This window comes from Plodia interpunctella, chromosome 16, assembly GCF_027563975.2.
Source record: "Plodia interpunctella isolate USDA-ARS_2022_Savannah chromosome 16, ilPloInte3.2, whole genome shotgun sequence".
Classification (NCBI taxonomy): domain Eukaryota; kingdom Metazoa; phylum Arthropoda; class Insecta; order Lepidoptera; family Pyralidae; genus Plodia; species Plodia interpunctella.
In genome coordinates, this window is record NC_071309.1 from 1,597,848 (window position 1) to 1,619,334 (window position 21,487).

General features: G+C 35.9%; 2 protein-coding genes across 3 annotated transcripts; both read right to left on the minus strand.

The window, feature by feature from the left end:
* Nucleotides 1-346: 346 nt before the first annotated feature.
* LOC128676399 (solute carrier family 22 member 16-like) lies at nt 347-13,997 on the minus strand. 2 transcript variants are annotated; one of them, XM_053756491.1, is made up of 10 exons: nt 13,388-13,997; nt 11,008-11,169; nt 6,999-7,161; nt 6,177-6,298; nt 5,368-5,606; nt 4,841-4,989; nt 3,322-3,427; nt 2,402-2,697; nt 991-1,118; nt 347-469 (listed from the first exon to the last, which is right to left on the minus strand). In XM_053756491.1, exons 1-10 carry the CDS (start codon nt 13,476-13,478, stop codon nt 384-386), a joined length of 1,542 nt encoding a protein of 513 aa, XP_053612466.1. In that variant the 5' UTR covers nt 13,479-13,997; the 3' UTR covers nt 347-383. The 2 variants fall into 2 exon arrangements, with proteins under 2 accessions (XP_053612466.1, XP_053612467.1); XM_053756492.1 differs by lacking the exon at nt 13,388-13,997 and adding an exon at nt 11,286-11,436.
* Nucleotides 13,998-14,121: 124 nt separating this feature from the next.
* LOC128676398 (uncharacterized) lies at nt 14,122-21,144 on the minus strand. Its single transcript, XM_064436453.1, has 5 exons — nt 20,987-21,144; nt 17,428-17,744; nt 16,939-17,112; nt 14,675-16,822; nt 14,122-14,520 (listed from the first exon to the last, which is right to left on the minus strand). The coding sequence occupies exons 2-5, from the start codon at nt 17,738-17,740 to the stop codon at nt 14,150-14,152; spliced, it is 3,006 nt and encodes a 1,001-aa protein (XP_064292523.1). The 5' UTR covers nt 17,741-17,744; nt 20,987-21,144; the 3' UTR covers nt 14,122-14,149.
* Nucleotides 21,145-21,487: the final 343 nt, after the last annotated feature.

The window sequence follows — 21,487 nt, forward strand, 5'->3', positions numbered from 1 at the left end:
ACATTTGGTTCAAAGTAAATTTTAATATCATTTGTCAAATTTATTAAACAGTAGCGACGCCGTTACTGAGCCAGATATCCTTGTCAATATGTAACATGTCGGTTACATCAAGTTACCCTGTATGACACTTATGTCGCCGCAATAGCGGAGATTTTGCAATGAATTTGGGTAGGTTGGTGTGCGGTCGTCGGTCTTTACTCATAAACTTTTCACGTTTAGACGTAGAAGCATTGAAAACGCGTCTGCATAAAAAGACATACACGCCTCTTTTAACTATCATACAAGTTTCACAAATGGCTAAACTACCCTATTAAGGGTACGGTACCCTATTAAGGGTATGCTACCCTACTATGTATTTGGAATTTGGCTAAATGTTTCCAGAATTATAGATGTGTGGTGTCTGTAACTGTTTTGATTGTAGGTGGGTTCGATTTTGATTTCGGTAGAAGGAAGGATGCCAGGCCGCAAACTGAAAAAATAAAAATAAAAATTCACCTTAATTTGTAACAGTAACAGCCGTCGATTCCGGATCATACATTTACATTTACATGACTGAGGGTCGTGGTTATTACATGGAATGAAACACACGTAACAACTTTCTTGGCATTATTAATGGAGTGGTTTGCCATTGCCTTCTCCATTTCACACACAAGTTAGCAGGTGGTAGGTTAATGGTTAAGACGCCTGTGGATCGAAAGGTCCCAGGTTCGAATCCTACTCGTGCCACATGAGTTTGTATACCAATCTGACTCATGTAGTTCTCATCGACCACCGCTTGCTTCCGGTGAAGGAAAACATCGTGAGGAAACCTGCACACTGATTATGAGTTGATTATTATTATTTATTATTATCTTGTGTGTGAAATGGAGAAGGCAATGGGAAACCATTACATTAATAATGCCAAGAAAGTTGTTGTGTGTGTTACATTCCACGTAATGACCACGACCCTCGGCCATGAGGAATACGACTGTGAAGAAGAATAGTACTTACGTATCAACAATCCGCCGAAGGTATAGAAGGTGGCTTCGCAAACTGTGTTGATCATGACCCCTGCTGCGTTCGTTCCTATGATCGACCCCGTGCGCCCAACCATCATTGTTAGACTCACTGCCATGCCTCTGTTTAGAAAAATTCAAATTCAAATCATTTATTCAGAAATTAGACCTTCACAGGCACTTTTTCTCGTCAATCTTTATATTTATAGTTATTTCTCACAAGCTACAAACTACTGGCATTTCGGAACGACCACTGCTGAGAAGAAATGCCGAAAGAAACTCATTTGAACAGTGTTGGTCCCTATCATGCCAGATCGGCTTACCATTATTGTTTCTTACAATGTTTTTTTTTCTTTCTAATAATATATAAAAGTACATAATGTACATAGTCAAAAGGTATATCAAAACAGGTTATGATTGTGATCCGAGTGCTGATTATAATATATTATTATTTAGAAGTATGCATCGATTTCTAAATATTACTACTGATCTGATGAAGCGGTGGTAGTGTAATGGTTGACACACCCGCCTGTGGATCGAAAGGACTCAGGTTCGTATCCTACTCGTGCCATATGAGTTTGTATACCAATCTGACTGATGATCTGACGTGTATAGTAGTTTTCATAGACCACCACTTGCTTCCGGTGAAGGAAAAAAATCGTGAGGAAACCTGCACACTGGTGGACAGTTTAGTTCACTAGTGTGAATACGACTACCTGCCACTAGATAGCGGTAAGTAGTCGTAAAAAGTCATTTCAGATGCCTTTAGGCGATTTGAATAAAATCTTACATCAGTGTTAGCAATAACACACTCGATATGATGATGACTACTGCAATGATCGATGATGAGTGAAACCATATTCTTCAGAAATCACACTATCTATAAAAAATACGTTGCGCAGTTTTAAAGCGTATCAGGAAACTTGCTCGAAAAATATTTGCGCGAAAGACAAAGACCAAGTGTCTTTCGCGCACCTTTCTTGCGCGCAAGTTTCTTTGCGCACAAGTTTGGTACTTTTGCGCGCAAGGCACTTGCGCAAAAGACACTTGCGCGCCATCACTTGCGCGAAAAGAAATTTGCGCGCAAAAGTACCAAACTCGTTTTAAAGAGTCAGGGGACTACTCGTCCTACTCGAAACTTGTCCCTGGGAAGATCTAAGCATACATACAGATAGCGAAATGCGACTTTGTTTTATACTATGTAGTGAAGATACACATTACACGGCAGAAAACGTCCGCATCTTATAAGTACCCTTGGATCATGGTTCCAGGAGGCTCCCAACGATACTCCTCAACGGTTTTCATGAACATAATTTATTTGTCACGCGTTGAATACAATAAGATCTCATTTATGACAATAAAAGCTTGTGTCAAAAATGGTATTTTTGTAAAAGCATGTTACTTACCTAAGATTAGTCGGGAAAATCTCAACGGAGAAAGCATTGACCGGCCCAATAGCCAACCCAGTCAAAGCTAACGAGGATAGTAACACAGCGAACAGCATATCTTGAGTCACGTGGTTGATCAACACGCAGAACGTGCCAAGGACAATATAGACTAAGATCACGAGGACTTTCTTCCCGAGAAACTTGACAGATAGACTGATAGCTAACGCTATGAAGGCACAGCTCACGTTGGCTATCGAGTTGATAATGAAAGTCATTGTGTCTATGGTGTCGTCGCAGATTGTTTCGTCGACTGTCTGAAAAAGAAATGTACATTTGTGAAGTTGTAATTTTTTTGTGTTGATACGAGAACTTAAATCATGATTAACGCTTTAGAAGAACTGATAAATAATCAGAAATAAATAATTGTTTACGTGAATATAATGTCTGGATTTTCGAAAGAATTGCAGCTTTGTTTAACGTTTTTTTACACTTACCTATATCTACGCCTTGTCTACCGTGTTCCGTACACAAAAGTACATTGTAACTTGGAATAGGTGTAATCCTATCCGTACATTTCATCGAAATATGTTTTTAGTAAATGGCTATTTACAAATAAGTTAAATCAGACACTTTATTTTTGAAATATTAAAACTATAATTTTATATGGAGCTTTACGTATTCCGGGTAATATTCTACCCATTTATCAAACTTAATCGAAATCCGATTTTGCAGACATAGGTGTAACAAAGAAAACAAGCTTTCTCTGTCTATGGTCTCAGTGGTTCTTGAAAAATTTACCGTGGCAAAAATTATCATTTGATCCTCCGAAGGAACTTATAGAGGGACTACTGACGACAAAAAAATCTGATGTAACAAAACAGTGTAACAGTAACCACAACACATAATATAAGTAGGATTTGTATAGACACAAGCTTTACCTCATTGAATCTCTGTCCGATGACGCCGCAGGCGGTGAGTCCGCCGCCGCCCCCAGTCAGCACGCGGTTCAGCACGTCAGGCACCCACATGTATAGACCATTCAGTCTGAAAATCATTACAAATACGGTGATTTCTTATACATTGGCATTATTAATTCTATTTATATTAGATGGATTTTATTGACATTCGTCTGTTTTCATTTCTTTTGTCTGGAGTTCGCAAAATAATATCGCATTCTGTTTTTTTTAAATCACAACGCAAATATACATCAATGGCTAAAAAAAATTGCGTAATCTCGCGCAACGTGTGGGTAGATAATATTATCATAATTACCATTATCATACGCGATGTTATTCTGTAATTCGTTTGTTCATCTGACGGTGGCAAAGATTAGCTTTCAACTTGATATAAATTAGTACATATAATATTTACAATGCTACGTCGTCTTATTTAGTAATAAAGATTATTAGGATTATTGCAATGAAATAGACAACTGTATATGAAGGTAATGTGACGGAACTCGATAACATGTAATGTCTGTTACATTTAAGCAAATAAACCAATTGAATTGAGGTCCGGAACTGGATAACATGTAATGTCTGTTACATTTGAGCAAATAAACGAATTTAATTGAGGTTCAAGACAAAGGAAAACGTGTTATGGAGCTCAAATGGAGCACAATGAATGTGACGATAGAGTAAGGTCTAACAGAGTGGTGGCTTATAGATGGCAAGCGAAGCGTAGGGCATCCGAAGACAAGATGGGTCGATGACTTGAGAAAGGTCGGAGGTCTATGCCCAGACTTATGCCCAGCAGTGGGTTATAAGAGGCCGATGATGGTGAAGGTACCTGAGGCAGCCACACACACCAGATGCGTCTGCAGCACGACGCGTTGGAGCTGCGGCACGGCATATTTAAATTTGTATGCGTAGGTTCACACTGTCAGTATGTAACTACGAATTCTTCATGGTCGTATTCCTCATGGCTGAGGGTCGTGGTCATTACGTGGAATGAAACACACAACTTTCTTGGCACTATTCATGGAGTGGTTTGCCATTGCCTTCTCCATTTCACGCACGTTAATGATCAACCAGTGTGCAGGTTTACTCGCGATGTTTTCCTTCACCGAAAGCAAGTGATGGTCTATGAGAACTATGAATGAGTCAGATTGGTATACAAACTCATTTGGTACGAGTAGGATTCTAATCTGGGACCTTTCGATCCACAGGCGTCTTAAAAATAAATCAAGTCAAATCAGTTAGCCCCAATGCAAGTTCGAGACTTGTGTTATGGGATACTAACTCAACGATACTATATTTTATAACAAATACATACTCGTATATAGATATAAACATCCAAGACCCGGGCCAATCAGAAAAATATCATTTTCCTCACGGTTCAGAAACACTACCACTGCGCCACGGAGGTCGTGAAATATACAAGTCATGAATGATGTGCTGCAGACGCATCCGATGTGAGGATAGAAAGAGATAGGTAGTAAAGAGAGAGAAGACTCACGCACTACATATGCCGAAGAGCAGGAATCCGTTCAGTGCCAGCCACTTGAGGTACGGGCGACGCAACAGCGGGACCGTCTGAAGTTTGAGCGATTGCAAGAAACTCGGCTTCTCTTCCTCGTTAATGGGTATAACCTTCAGCTTTTTGATCTGAAAATGTATTATATCCTACTAATATTATATATGCGTAAGTATAATATATAAGGATATGTTTGTTACTCTTTTACGCAAAATCTACTGTACGATACACGGGTAGAATATAACCTGGAATAAAATATAGGACACTTTCAAATTCCCACGGGAGCGAAGCCCCGGGGCGCAGCTAGTATAGCATATTTTTTTTACAGAATTAATGTTTAGGTACTAAATAGTTTCTAGTGAAGTTACGTCAGATGCCTTTAGGCGATTCGAATAGAACCATGAACTTCTATGGCGCGGTAATAGAGGCAGGAGTTCGCAATGAGATTCGGTAGGTTGATGTGATTTTGATTGTACTTGTGAGCATGCGATTTTCTTCATATTATTTACCGGAAAAACATCGGGCGACTTTCTTTTATTCCCTGCATACATATATTGCAAGATCTTAAGCGCGTCATCATATTTGCCTTGGGAGACTAAGTACTTGGGGCTCTCTGGGCCGAAACTCAACAGGAACGCAGCTAGGATGAACATAGAAGAGTACACTATGCTTAGAAGTCGCCATGATCTGAAATCGTATGCCCCAAAGCTTGTGCGGAACTCGAGGGGAAGTATTCCGTAGCCGAGCACTGAAAGAGTAAAAAAGGAACGTGTTGCACTCCGGGAGTGCCGGCAGAAGTGAAAACTTGAATATTAACGTTGTGCACTTTTGACGTCTTACAAATTTTCGATCAGGGTCACGTGTCCCGACGCGAGTTTAACATTTTTTTACCCATCACAAAAAGTGCACAACGCCGCTAAAGAAGTTTTCACTTCGAAAAATGACACAGTGCTAATACCATGGAATTAGTAGGTACAGTCAACAGCACATCAAGTTACCCTGCATGAAGATGATGCATCACCCTTTATGGCGTGGTAATTGCGGCGAGTTTGCAACGAATTTGGGTAGGTTGATGTGCTGTTTACTGTACTACGAAGTACTTACTAAATCCATGGCTAATATTATGTGTATTAGTTTGTGTTTTATTAAGGTTTGGCAGATTCGCTTCTCGTCAGATAATTTGCAATCTGTCGCTTCAACGGGGATTAGAAGGGATGCGGGTATTTAATAGAAAAGGAGGTCTTTATGTTATTATTTATTATTATTTTATATACCTTTATAATTTAAAAGGTTCGTGCTGAATCTCGTTAATACTTACATGGCACAAGAGCTGAGCCCAAAATCTGCAGGGAATTCGTGACAGATAATATTATATCCCTGTGTCTTTGAGGGATGATCTCTCCGATGTACGTGTATGGGACGGCAGCCGGACACGCTAGACTGGCAAAATAATCGGAAATATTTATTACTTTACTAGCTTCTGCCCGCGATTGCGCCGTGATTTTCCCTTCAGTGAAATATTTAGACTCTAACTAATCTGGTTTCCCCATACAAACTTTTAACCCCCCTTTTTACCCCCTTAGAGGATGAATTATGAAAAATCCTTTCTCAGTGCAGCTCTAGACCACAACCAACATATATATGTATATGTGTTAACATATTTGCCTTGCGAGATTAAGCAAAGACTAGGCATTTCCATTTACCACGATCCTGTCAAATCTCACTCGCTTCCTCTATAATCTGCACTCCTATGCATGCTCTCCGGCTATGGATGATCGTAATATCTTTCTTAAAAACCTTCCATTTCTTAATTGTTATTCAATTGTATATATTGTATTGTATACATATATTCCTTTCCCTGGACCTCTGCCACCACGGTAGGTAGTTTGTAGCTTGTGAGAAATTACTATTTAATATAAAAATTTACGTGAAAAAGTGCCTGTGAACGTCTAATCTCCGAATAAATGATTAGATTTGATTCACTCATCACTTAAAGGGATAAATTCGACGTTGCCGTTTAATCTCGTAAGTATATCTAAATACGCGTTTCTCTTTGTATGAGCGATGAGCGAAACGAAATTTATGACGAGGTCTATAACTTTCTCTTTCTACGAAACAATGTGGGCCAATATGCTGGTACCATAGAGCTCCAAGAGTCTTGAATATAGTGAAGCTGATTAGCTCTGGCATGAAGCCAGCTAGTAGTCCGAACGCGCCGACCGTGAGGGAGCTGGCGATTATGACTTTCTTCCTGCCCCGGGTGTCCACCAGGTAGCCCCAGGGGAATGACGTCACTACTATGCCTGGAAAATTGTTTTTGCTTAAATAAATAAATATTATATAAAGATCACACAGATTGAGCTAGCCCCAAAGTAAGTTCGAGACTTGTGTTATGGGATACTAACTCAACGGTACTATATTTTATAACAAAATTACATACATAGATAAACATTCAAGATGACCGGGTCTTGGAAAAATCAGAAAAATATCATTTTCCATCTTGACCCGACCGGGGACCGAATCTGGGTTCAGAAACAAGCACTTTACCACTGCGTCACCGAGGTCGTCAAAGCTTGCTGTCAAGGCTTGTTGTATCTAACGCCACCATCACATTTTATACCAATTAATATTTCAAGTATAGCGAAATTAATATAAATACCACAGGAGATTATGCTACACTGGATAATTGATTTTATTACCTACATACCAAATTTCATGCAAATCGGTCCAGTAGATTTCGAGTGATGCGCGTTCAGACAGACAGACAGACAAAAATTTCCAAAACTATATTGTCGTCATCTATATCAGTAACTAAGTATATTCAATGAAGAATTATACAATCATACATACGGACAGACAGACAGCGGGATGCGATTTTGTTTTATACTATGTAATGATAATGAAGAAAACTGTGACCACCAGAATCTGTTATAAAATTTGGACTACATTTTGTATAACTTTAATACCATCATATTAAATCCTTTATCTAGTGTAGTGAATTTAATTATCGTGTCTGATGCAAGTAGATCTCACGGTTACTACATAAGAAAAGCAATTGTGATTATTTCACGATGTTTTCCGTGGCTAGCACGAATATTGGCGAGAACGGACCTAACCGTATCGATACCTCTAAAATTTATATGGAAAATTAATAGTTTAAGATATATAGAAGCGCTGTTTATCAATAAATCTTCAACTACTGGGCATCTGGGCGAGCAACAGCTTTCAGCTGATTTCCCTAAATTCCCAATGACAGACGTAAAAAAGTGCCTGTGAATTGGTTCAATTTTTGACGGATTTATTAAAAAATTGAACCACTTTTCACTTTGGAACAGTAAAAACGGATGTTACGAGAAAAAAATAAAGCTAGTGTATATTCATTTTGCCGATCGATCGGGCCGATCGGATTGCGATCCTGTTGTCGTTCAATTGTTTTTATTATCTCCGAGATCGAAGAATTAATTTTGGTGGATCTTTCTGCATAATTTTGTACATTTAGGTAAGATTATATTCATATTATCACAGTTGTTTCCCATGGGGATAGGCAGAGACTACATAGATAAGATAAAGTTCTCGCAAATACTAGTGCTAGCACCACGGTTCTGCGAATGATCTGCTAAATATGCGGCCTTCGATTTAAAATCCGTGATCGACTTGCGGGCGTGTCGACCATTTAACTACGGGAACAATGGTGTAATTATCATAATTTTGAAACGACTTTCAAGAAAGATGATCTTGATTGTAATGGTTTTAGTGGGAATGTAATTTATTGTTATTATCATAAATTAAAGGTGTCAAAAGTGGTATTAAGTGCTTGACATGGCTGTTTTTTAACTCCCGACTATAGAAGGGTACTGGGAGAATGTCTGTCCGTCGCATCGTACTTATAGCAGCCTAAAGGCTGAACCGATTTTGATGTAGGTTTTTTATTTGGAAGAGAATTTAATCGAGAGTGTTCAACGGGAAAATGTGCGTGTAGCCCTTTGGAAGTCGTCAGCTGTTTTCTAACAGATAAGGGGATGCGAGCAAGTGGGGATGGATCGGAGGGGAGTATCTTAAATGTTTAATTTAGTTTTTTTATTTTACGTATGTAAAGATGAAATATTTATATAAAAATAAACCTACTTAGATCGCGATCACTCAATCATCCTCCGACAACGCAGAAATGGTATAGAGATTCGACGTACGTCGATGTCAACCTAAGGGAAACAACGGAGCCGCACCGGGCTACGACGCAACGTAGCAACAGGACCTAGCCCTTATATTAAGAATGAGATACATTTCCAAAAGCATCTTGAATCTCAGAATACATAAAATGTCTTCATCTAAAGGACGGATGGGAATCACTTTGACGACCTTGGCGGCGCAGTGGTAAAGTGCTTGCCTCTAAACCGAGAGGTCCCGGGTTCGATCCCCGGTCGGGTCATGATGGAAAATGATATTTTTCTGATTGGCCCGGGTCTTGGATGTTTATCTATATATGTATTTGTTATAATATATAGCATCGTTGAGTTAGTATCCCATAACACAAGTCTCGAACTTACTTTGGGGTTAGCTCAATCCGTGTGATTTGTCCTAATATATTTATTTATTTATTTAGTATCGGAGTACGGTACAAATTACACTAAACATCAACGTTATTCAATAAACATAAAACACAGTTTCATGTATACCTTATTAACCCATTGTGGAACAAGCCTGATTTTTTTTTAAATTTGATATCTGTCACGATGTTTTTTAAAACATTCAATATTTTATTGCAATATTTTTACGAGGCTGTCGTTACTCACGCCTCTGGAAAACTGCACAGTGCACACTTCCAGCACAATAATTTATTGCACTGATAATAAGATAAAAATTACCGTACACTTACGTCCTTCTTTGACTAACTGTGACATCATTTTATAACATTACGGGCGTTTACCATGACTCTTAGATATGCGCAATTATTTTCTTAGCAATGATAATAACAAGGGAAAGACAATTTCGCTTTTATTCTTTAATGTGTGTAACCTATCTAAAAATTTAGAATAATTATATGAAATAATAAAAAATTCCATCTTTCACTTCTCTTTCCAGATCTAATTGATTTATTATTACAACAAAATTGTTGTTTATTAAATAACGTAATGGCGCGTAATAATCCCCCGCTGATGTGTGCCATGCGATCGATCTTATCGTTACCATTAAAGTAATTGCAGCTACATGCAGACATCAATATAATATTACGATGCTTTGAGCTACTCGTTGTCATTTTTTTTTAACTTTTTTTTTATACTTTTGCGTCAGTGGGCTCAGTCGATGAAACACTCGATGTGGACTGTGAATGATATAAGGGCCTTCGAATATGCATTTAACTAAAAATGAGTCATCTATCCTATTATATTGACGAACACTGAGAAATTGACGTCTATAATCGTATAGACGTCACACGTTAGTCCTCTTTATAATGATAGCATTATAAAGAGGTAAGCGTTTGTGGGTTTGTATGTTTGAGGCGGATAATCTCCGAAACTACCGAACCGATTTCTTTCACCATTAGAAAGGTACATTATCCAAAATTGCTATAGGGTATATTTTATCACCAAATTCCCACGGGCGCGAAGCCCCGGGCTAACATATAGTTGTTAAATTGTGTTTCACATCGATATATATATATATCGATGTGAAATAAATACTATATATATATATATATATAATAATCAGCACTCTGATCACAATCATAACCTGTTTTGATATACCTTTTGACTATGTACATTTATATATTATTAGAAATGTAAGCCGATCTCGCATGATAGAGACCAACCTGTTCAATGTTCAACAATGTTCAAATGAGTTTCTTTCGGCATTTCTTAGCAGTGGTCGTTCCGAAATGCCAGTAGTTTGTAGCTTGTGAGAAATAACTATAAATATAAAAATTGACGAGAAGAAGTGCCTATGAAGGTCTAATTTCTGTATAAATGATTTGAATTTGATTTTTTTTGAATTTTGAATTAATAATTTTATTAATAATAAAAATTAATACGGGTCACCCACGTGACTTGAGCTTTGCCGAGGGAACCTTGGCCAAGTCGCACTCTTGAAAAAGTTCTTCTATAACTAGAGTCGACTTTTCGTGAGTGACCCGTATTTTCGATCAAGATACAAACCTATATAAGGAATTGAGGCGATAATCCCTCTTTGAGCATCTGTCATGTGGAGATCACACTTGGCCGCTGGTAATACATAGGAATACCCAATCGGTTCCACTATAGCCGATATAAGGAACAGGGCCAGCACTAGACAATACTTCAGGTTATACCATCCTATTCCTGAAAGAAAAAAAAAAAAGAAAAATCACGAATAAATCTATGTTTCCTGGTATTTTAACAAAAATTAAACACACAATTATAAAAATTAGAATTTTCAATATCTGTGTAACACTTACATCATAGTACGTATTAGTCGTGGGCGTTATTTCAACTAACCGTTTTATTCAACTGTTTTCTATGCTCAACGATCCAATTTGTTTAATCATAACGCAAAAGTAATTGGAATGCCCAACTAGTTTGCTCCAACGTAGCCGCGCGCGCCACGTAATCAACCAAACATTGAGAACCTATACCTATGATACATTGATACTAAAACAAGTTTGTTCGACAAATTAAAAACCCCCCGACTTACAATATTCATTTTGCTACAACTTTTGAACGGCTGAACCGATTTTCATGATACACGGCTAATAACACTCGGGATAAAATTATCTATGACACAAAAAAAAACTAAACGAAAATCGGTTCATCCGTTTGAGAGCTACGACACAGACAGATACACAGGTAGACAGAGACGTTAAACTTATAACAGAGACAAACAGATAAACAGAGACGTTAACACCCACGTGTTTGATGTACATACCAATTTTTTTAAACCCCGACGCAAAACTCTTTTTGCGTCAGGGTTTAAAAAAATTGGTATGTACATCAAAGACGTGGATATAACAATTTTAAGCTCTTTGTCTACATCGTGTTTAGTTTACTTTGTAATAATTAAACTCACTTAGTCATAGTGGTTAGTTATGTAAATCTGGAACTAAATACATATCTCTGTCATTGTATGTATAAATGTATATGCCTGTGTAAGACATACTTTCAGAACCAATCAAGTGCGAGTCGAGCCACGCGTAATGTATGTACATTAAGCGTGGCTCGACTCGCACTTGACCAGTTATTTAATTACTTTTATCGTAGTCATGGCACATCTTGCCTCCTGCGTAAACTATATCTCCTTATAAGTACTACATACCACTTCAAGTATTGTATTGATTTCTAACGTAAGATTATTATCCTAATGCCAGCTCCACACTGTCGCTGAACTCGGACACATGCCGACTCGAATGCGTGAACATTGCATAGTTAGTATCAGTGCTTTTATTTACCGCTATGAAAAACCAGCTATGTGTACCGATTTCGCCAAAGTTTGGCGAACTGTTCGACGACAGTCTTAGCCTTACCTTAATTTTCTATTACAGAATAAGTTCCATGGTAAAACTCGTCAACTTTCTTATTCTTGGTGTCTGTTAGGTACGTTAATGTTGGGAATTAGACCATATGTTATTCCTATTATACGAGAATACTGAAACGATTCGGATTTAATCGTTTCACTTCGTATAAAATTATAGATTCAAGTTTGTGTCTTTTTGTGTTTGGATCGTTTATTTTTTGTTGTAAGTTTTGAGTTTACAAAAAAAGTTAGTTGTTTGTTTGAATTCCAATAAATGCTTTTCTATTCTAAAAGACCATGTCAATTAGACAAACTAGTAGATTTTGCGTGAAAGAGTAACAACATACATACACACATACATCCTCACAAACTGTCGAATTTTTAATATTAGTAGGAAGTAGGATATATACAGATGAAGGGCTACAGATGGTGATGATGACGTCATCATCACATATAAATATAGAGGCAGAATTCCTAAGGTTGAATTGAACCTGGGTCCGACTCTCACTATTGAGTAAATAAGTTCACTTCACCAGTTCTCTCCAATATTTTCACTGTTACTAAATTTATTAACAAAAATCACCGCCAAAAAGTTCGAGCGAACTTTCGTTTGTAAATTTATATAAAATCATCGAAAAAAAAAATACAGGAAATTGATGATTAACTTCAATTGCGTGAGAATTGGGCCCCTGAAATTATGTAAAAATGGCTTGCTTCGATGGTTTATTCATTCGAAGATGGATGAAGATTAATTAATTTTCATAACCTGTTTATTCCTATATTAATGCTACGGATAGATAATTAACCTCTAATTATACTTACATGATTAATGCGGTCAAGAATACTTAGTATTATTTTGTTATTATTTAGTTACATACCTATTAATGTTTAAGCTTTTATAATACAATTTATGTCGTTTTTATTTTATTACTTCTTAACGATATGATTTGTTATTAGGTATTTCTAATCTATTTTAATTTGTTTATTTTTTTATTGGTTCATAGTATTTTATACCTCATGTTTTTTTTTAGAAATGAATAACACACTTACCTACAAGAGAAAGTGCTTGCTCCAAATCAGCCGTGTTCTGTTCACTATTTTCGACATTTTCACTTAATGTTTTAATTTTTTTGTCTTCCATTTTGTTTATAAATATTATAAATATTTTTTTTATTATATTTAATCACAAGCACTACCTAATTAGGTATAAAATAATCTAATAGTACCTATACACTGTTAGTTTATAGAATTATTTTATTGCCATAAAATAAATTAAAAAAAATGCTTTATTTTTATAATTACAATCATTTGTATATAATTTTTATTTATATGCGATTGGCCTAAATAAGAGTTGTATTTTTTGTAATATCCAAACAAGGAGGGGGTTCTCTATTAGTCGCGATATTGTTTTATTTTTTGTAATATTGATGTCAACGCAAGACACGGGCGTCGTTTTGCGCCCGCACCTAGTACAAACTAACAGACGAAGAGAATATATTGAGCATTCAACAACATAATAATAAAATAATACGCGCGCTGTTATAAAACTTTATCAGTGGCAATTAACTTTATCTGAATTTCTGCGAGGTGGTGTACGAGAAGATAAATTTAGAATTAAGGAAGATTTTGCTTTGGGTTAATTAAGACTTTGGTCTGTCGTTGTGATTACATGAATGAATTTGTGATCACATGGCTTTATTGAATATGTCTTTGGATACGACAATATATCTTGATACTTTTATGGCATAAATACTAGTCATTGTGTAAATATGTCAAAAAATGAGTCGTTCAAAATATATTTATTCCTCTAGTCTAGTTAAATTTTCTGGAACATCCGCATTTTCTACTAGAATGTGTAAGTTTGGCGGGTTTTCTTATCCTACGACAGTTTTCCTTTAGCCAAAGTTGTTCAGATGCCAATTTGTCCACGTCTGTCTTTAAATCGGAAATGAGACGATGCAGTGGGATCAGTTGGTGATCGTAAACCGTTGACAGTAGATTTTGAAACGATTCTACATCATTTTTTTGTGAGCCACGTGATGGCACTTTTGTTAAAATGCCCCGGTGATCCGATCCCTTGGAAACAGAAAACGGAAGATCTTCTAAAATAGGTGATTTTTCAGATCCCGTCGAAGCCGACCCTACATTAGAAGATGGTTTCTTAGGGCCTCTCGAAGCTGCTCCTGAAACAGATAATACTGTTTTTATAGAAGCATGTAAATGATGAAGTATTATGTAATGAGAATATTCATTTATCAAAATAAATTGATCCTTATAAAAATCTAGCAAAAAGTTACAGAAAATTAACTCTTTATTTCCTAATATATAAAATAATACCTTCAGTTGTACGAGATGATGTTTGAGGAGATATTTGTTGCCCACTCGCTTTCACTTGGAGCGTCATGTAGTTACGAGCGTCTATAGGAACTTTGATCATATTTGGTGCGTCTATTCGTAATTGGGATTTTATAATTGTTACATTGTCTTGGGGTTCCCTTTTAATGTCTGTTATGCTATCAAGTGATTTGATGACGCTCTCATTTTGATCATTAGTGTACGATTGAAATGCAAGGTTCATATTTATGAAATCTTTTTTTACTTGAAATTTAGATCCATCTCGAGAACTTATAATGGAATCAATTGCTTGATCTTTATCTTTCAATTTATTCTTATCATTATCCATAACTAGTGTATCATCATTAATGAAGTCTACTTTTAAATTCATATTATCATATCCACTGCTGCTTGAAGTTTTTGCAATCTCGGGATTAGTTAATTCGTTAGAGGCTTGTGTTTGTCGTAAATTATTTATATTGTCTGCCTTATGTGTGTCAATTTTAGAGGATTTGTCGCGAATACTATCCATGTCACTTTGTTTATTCAAGTCACGGTCACTTGTTTTAGTTAATTCTTCGGGCTTCTCTAATTCAGATTGTTGATTTTTGAGAATATTTTCATCATCTGTGCTAAATTGATGAGGAACATTTTTGATGTTTACGACATCTCTTGTTTTGTTCAAGTCTTCAAGATCGTACAATTCTCCATTTTCATCACTATTAAGCATTTTTTTCTCATCTGTGCCAAATTTATTTTCAACCGTTTTTATATGTATGCCGTCATTTGTGTTATTCAAGTCTTCAAGCATTGGTGAATTCTCATTGTTATCACTGTTTAAATTTATTGCAAGTTCGTCGACAGGTTGATCATTTGATTTACCATTTGCCTCTGTATTATTTTTACTCATAATTTCATTTATTACGTGGTTTTGTACGTGGTCATTAGTTTGAAAAGCGTCATGAGAAATGTTATCATCTGTTACGTCACTAGTTTTTTTTATTTCAGGTATAATGTTCCCTGTATCGTCATTTCCTCCTTTTATCAATTTCTCATTTGAATTTGATAAGTTATCTCTTGATGCATACTTTTCACTTTGAATAATATTATTATCTTCCCTAGATTGTAATTTCTGATCCCGCGCGTAATTTTCGTTTTCATCTTCGCGATTCTTGTCTAAGTCAGGTGTAATTTGAAGATCTCTCGGTTCTGCATTCTTTGAAATTTTGTTAGCATTAATGGGTTTAACTGTCTCCCCTACAGTTATGAAGTCCTCATCATATTCATTGGTATCCAAATTATGAAAAGCGTCGTCTGATTTAACTGTAGGGGTGTTTAAAACTTCTTTTTCTGGATAAACCATGATGTCAGAAGCATTTTGACCGTCATCCCCAGATCTAAGATTTTTTTTGTTTTCATTTTTGTTTATCGGTGTAGTTGATTCTTTTTCTTGATTTGAATTTTCTTTCTTTGAACGTTTAATTTCTTGAATTGCTGCTGCTCCTAATATAAGTGTAGCTCCTTCGACTTCCAGTGTAGTAGTGGCGAAATTATCTTCATTTCCTTGTGTAGACGAAGTTGTTTCGCTTTGAAAACTACTGTCATTATCTTTAGGGTAAAGTTTTGTTATAACCATTTCATCCTCAGGAGTAGGTACCTCTAAAATATTTTCAGATTGTGTTATTCTTTTTTTTTCAACGAAGTCTTTGACTAAACTAAAATGACTAAGGTCGCCAAGGTCTCGGAATGATAGCTTGACGTCTATAGACTGAATACTTCTTTTTTGATTGCTTGTTCTACTGATTCCACCAGATACTACAATAGGAGTCAAAGTTTTAGGTTCACAATTTTTTGTTGTTTTATCCAGTGATTCAACCATACTGTCGTTTGTAATTGCATAACTAATTTCTGTATCATTTTTAGTTGGACTTTTGTCGTTATATTCCGTCGATTCATGTGAATCTTTATTTTCAGTGGGAGTTTTGTCTTTATTTTCCGTCGTTTCATCTGAATATATATTTTCAGTGGGTATTTTGTCTTTATATTCCGTAGTTCCATGTGAATATCTATTTTCAGTGGGAATTTTGACATTACATTTCTTTGGTCCATATGAATATCTGTCTTCACCATAAGGAGGATCTAAGCACCCACCTGTTAAATATTTATTTTTGATCAGAAATACATCAAATCACATAAGTACTTGTCACAAAAAATCACGGAGGGATTTACAACATTCACTGAAATATCAGTTATGATGGAGTACGTACCTGGTTTACATGTATTACCGAAGAACATGATGGGCTTGCGTGTTTGTAGCTGCATGTCCTCAACATTTTTTGATAGACCGAAATTGAGTTTTGCAACTTCACCTGGTTTGGTCGTATTGTTGCTTTCTATATAGGTATCATCATCATCGTAGTCTTCTGAACTTAGACACCCTCCTGTATTTCGTCATTAGTTATTGTAAGTATTAATTAGGTATGTTAATAAAGAAAAATGTTACAAGATACTTTTTATCAGAAAAATCTTAATGCAAAAAATAATAAACTGTCGACAAATTTATTTACTAGGCTGTAAGACAGACGAAAATGTCGGTCCCTCCAATATTTTTAAAATTAAAACTCGTACCTGTGTCCAAAATGTGTGTGCTGTTCGTATAGAAAGAATTAGGGCCTTAGCCGTGACGTGACTCAGACATCATTCCATGTTAAAGAAATGAATAATTGAATGAATATGATCACATAGTGTAAAATTACCAAAAAATCTTTTACGCTTCTTCGCAGGCTTCTTCTCCGGATCAGTGTCGACGAACACTTTGAACGACAAGACAGTTTGGTCGCTGTTGACTAATCTGATTTTATCTGGTGATTTTTTCGGTTGTCCTAGTTTAGGGACAGATACGACCCCCTGCTGAAATAACGCTTCATCTTTTTTACGAACTTTGATTTTTAGATTGAGCGGAGTAGACTTGGAGGTTCCAGAAACTTCCAAGATGTTATCTTGTGGTGATGCCTCCACTTCAAATGCCAAACTGTCAATAATACGTTCGGCTACTTCATTCCTGGCCATATCTCTAGAACACGAAATAAAATTATTCGGTACTACTCGTGGCGCTCCATTCTCGTAGTAATTTTTGGAAAAATTAATGTATGCGCTATTTCAGGTTTTTTTAACTTATGTACAGTCAACTTCACTACAAGATACCTTATGTGAAATTCTATGCGACAGCAATAGCGGCAAATTTTCAATGATTTTGGACAGCTTTATTTGCTGTTGACTGTGCCATCCGTGTACCAAAAATAATTGCGTAAAAAAATCTAATAAAATTAAACATTCTCACGAATTTTAAAGTTTTATTAGTAACTAGCGACCTGGCCCACTTCGCACGGCAATCATTTATGTATGTATAAACTTCAGGAATAATTTGTCCTAACAGTGAAAATGCATAAAAATGAAAATCCGTTGCGTGATTTATAAGAATAAAATTTAATAGAAACATGCAGAGGCGGAGGCCGACTTTGTTTTATATTGTGTAGAAGTTTGTAGTGATGATGGTAGTGAAGATTAGCGCTACCGATATTCGAGTAATATTTTAGCATTTTAGTACTTAGTTCTTCAGTTCATGATTCCTGTATAGTAGTTGTCATGGAACACCACCGGTGTACTTCCGGTGTAGGAAAACATCGTGAGGAAACATACACTCTAGTTGATTATCAACTTGTGTGTGCAATGGAGAAGGCAATGGCAAACCACTCTATTAATAGTGTCAAGAAAGTCGTTGTGTGTGTTTCATTTCACGTGATTACCAGGACCCCCACCCATGAGCGTAATTAGTTGTTGTTGAGACACATAATGAATTATACACTTTATACAATAGTCATGCGAATCTCTCTATTTCATCTACACGTAAGTAGAACTTTGTGTTTTCTTTCAATTGTCCTTAGTAGTATAACGTAAAGTATATCCATATACGTTGAATAATCGATTAGAGAGTGGGCGTTGTCACTGTCCTTCACTTCAGAATGTTAATGTCGTTAAAAATCATTTAGGATATTTGTGGAACCTATTTACAGAAATAATAATGAACTCGAAGCGGTGGTTGTCTAATGGTTCAGATCTGTGGATCAAAAGCTCCCAGGATCGAGTAGGATTCGAATCCTTCTCTTGCTACATGGGTTTGCATACCAATCTGACTCATCTATAGTATTTTTCGTAGACCACCACTTGCTTTCGGTAAAGGAAAACATCGTGAGGAAACTTGCACACTGGTTGATCATTGTGTGTGAAATGGAGAAGGCATTGGCAAACCACTTAAACCTTGCAACTTTTGCGTAAATTTAATTGTTGTAATTTTTTGGAATAAATAAATAAAATATGTTACGAAAGGCGAATTTCTAACAGAGAACACTCCATATGTTTTCTACTTACGATAAAACGGCAAAAATTATAAAGGCAATAATAAGGGCAGACGATGGAAAACATAAATAAAAGATGTAAGTACTTAATAATTACTTTAGTCAACAATCTTTATAAACAAATTTCACCCGTCGAACACCATTGAGTAAACAACACGATTAGATTTAGATTCCGTTTTGAAAAATGAATCCTTTCCGGGGATACAGGGCACATAGTTAAACATCATAGGATTTTGGTTTTCCTTGCAAATGTATCCTAATAAAGCGCATCTTCTTATTATTTCATTGAGAGAATTCTTTAGCGGCATTAGATCTTGTTCCACTGTCTTCATAAATTGAGCCACTCTCACTTCTGGCAAAATTCTTTCACTAGACTTGTCCGTTATTGAGTCGTAAGACTTGTTTTCTTTGATTTCTTTGATTACTTTAAATCCGTGCTTTTCTTTTGGAGCTATGTATTTAGTATTGTTAGCGTTATAACATTTTGGATCTTGGACTCGCAGAACAATCAAATTAGAAGTCTTTTCATTGTAGTTAATTGGTAAGTTATCTTGTGTGTTAATGGAGCAAATAGGAGTAATGCTCAGCTTGCGGTCCTCTTTACTAGCAATTGATGGTTCCCAATCAGCTGATGATGATCTTATGTACTTAACGGTATCTAGATCACCCGCAAATGGAGCGCTAGTTATTTTATCCTTTAAATATATTTTTTTTAAACGATAGGAATTACTGTTATATGAATTTTCACAGAATTGTGTGCCTTCATCTTTAATTTCTGAAAACAAAAGAAAAAATAAAAGAAATAAAAAAGTCTTCCACTTTGATTAGCAGCATTAGGGCTTTATGAAGAATCGTAATTTTGATTACATTTGTCGAGGACGATTGTGCAAATCATTTTAACGTGAAATTCTTTACCTTTTAAATAAAATTTCTTTTTATTAGTAATATCAACACTGTTGGTTATCTTAGGCTTATTCCCTCTTGCTTGCGACTCGTCCGAGCTGGTCTGTGCTGGACTTGAAGTTATTTTTTCATCGCTCTTGTCCTCTCCGTTGTGTGTTAGCTTATCAAAGATGACACTATCGCTTATAACTTTTATGACATCACTAGAAGTAACGTCTATAGATGAAGGTACCATCAAATCAACACAGGAATGATATGTTTTCAACTGTCCATCGTCGTTTGACACTTGTTTCTTGTATTTCTTTTTAAGAATTACTTTGTATGTTATTGGTATCATGTATTCTATGCTCTCGTCTCCATGCTGCCACTGAATTTTGTCTAGATTTTGTACACAGGACACTTCTGGGACTATTTCTAAACAACATTTTGAGTCACTTTTACACAAATTTTTGAAGAGAGGGGTAAATCTTAAGCGAAGACAGGAAGTGTCCATATCGCCTAAATTATAATTTATTCTGTAAGAAAAAAAAGAAAAATAAATAATAAAAAATAAACATTAAAAGTAGTATGATTTAAGGGAGCAATTTTTTAATTTAAAACATGCAATAATTTTATTTTTTGTCGCAATTTACGAATAGTCTCTATCTATGGCAAACTCTGATCATGATGACAATAGAAGTTTATAGTTTTAACGATAACTTATACTCAGGAGATCGCACTTTACAAAAGCATGTCACCATTCACTCTAAATGTTATGAGCAAGTTTTTATGATTATGGCTTGGGTTTGGCAGCGGCTTCCTACACGTTCCAGTTGGTACTTCTATTAGTACCTAATAATTTATTTATATAAACCTTCGTCAGGAATTACACTATCTACTGGTGAAAACCTGACAATAATTGTTCCGGTAGTTTTTGAGATTATCGCGATCATACAGACAGAAAGACTCCTTATAATATGTAGGGATGATCTTAAAATTTGGAACACCATATACTTACCAGCCTCGTTTTTATTTAGTCGTCCTTGCATTAGAAATATTAAATTTTTCAACGCATAATTTTGATAAAACCAAATTTGTTGTTGTACTAAAATTTTGTAAGAATCAACGGATTGTCATTATTGTCACTAAATCGATTTTGTTTTTATTTTTCACACGAAGTCTGTAAAAAGGTTACCCATAGATTTAGAAAGGGCCCGATGAATATTTCAACTTCCGACTTCAAAAAGGAGGAGGTACTTAATTCGTCGCAAAATTTCTACGATATTTATCATGATGATAGATATCATCTACGAATTTAGAACGAAGTTCTTGTCGATTGAGTATTTCTCTATGTATTCTGTTCCCTGCTACAGAATCTATACGTCCACTAAAATCCATTCTGGTAATACTAGCTGATGCCTGCGATCTTCGTTCGCGTGGCCGAACAATTTATGGTAAGGAGTCAAAATTATTAGGGAAATTTAATTGTACAGACAAATGTAACGATACCTATACATAC

What these genes read in the sequence shown, in the direction of transcription:
- LOC128676399 (XM_053756491.1), bottom strand. Translation starts at nt 13,478, where the DNA reads ATGGAAGACAAAAAAATTAAAACATTAAGTGAAAATGTCGAAAATAGT. An exon ending in AGTCGCCCGATGTTTTTCCG is followed by an intron (nt 4,990 to 5,367) that starts GTAAATAATATG and finishes ATACATTTTCAG; the next exon opens with ATCAAAAAGCTGAAGGTTAT. An exon ending in ATTTTCCCGACTAATCTTAG is followed by an intron (nt 1,119 to 2,401) that starts GTAAGTAACATG and finishes TTTTCTAAACAG; the next exon opens with AGGCATGGCAGTGAGTCTAA.
- LOC128676398 (XM_064436453.1), bottom strand. Translation starts at nt 17,740, where the DNA reads ATGGCCAGGAATGAAGTAGCCGAACGTATTATTGACAGTTTGGCATTT. An exon ending in GAAGCGTAAAAGATTTTTTG is followed by an intron (nt 17,113 to 17,427) that starts GTAATTTTACAC and finishes GACGAAATACAG; the next exon opens with GAGGGTGTCTAAGTTCAGAA. An exon ending in CGGTAATACATGTAAACCAG is followed by an intron (nt 16,823 to 16,938) that starts GTACGTACTCCA and finishes AATATTTAACAG; the next exon opens with GTGGGTGCTTAGATCCTCCT.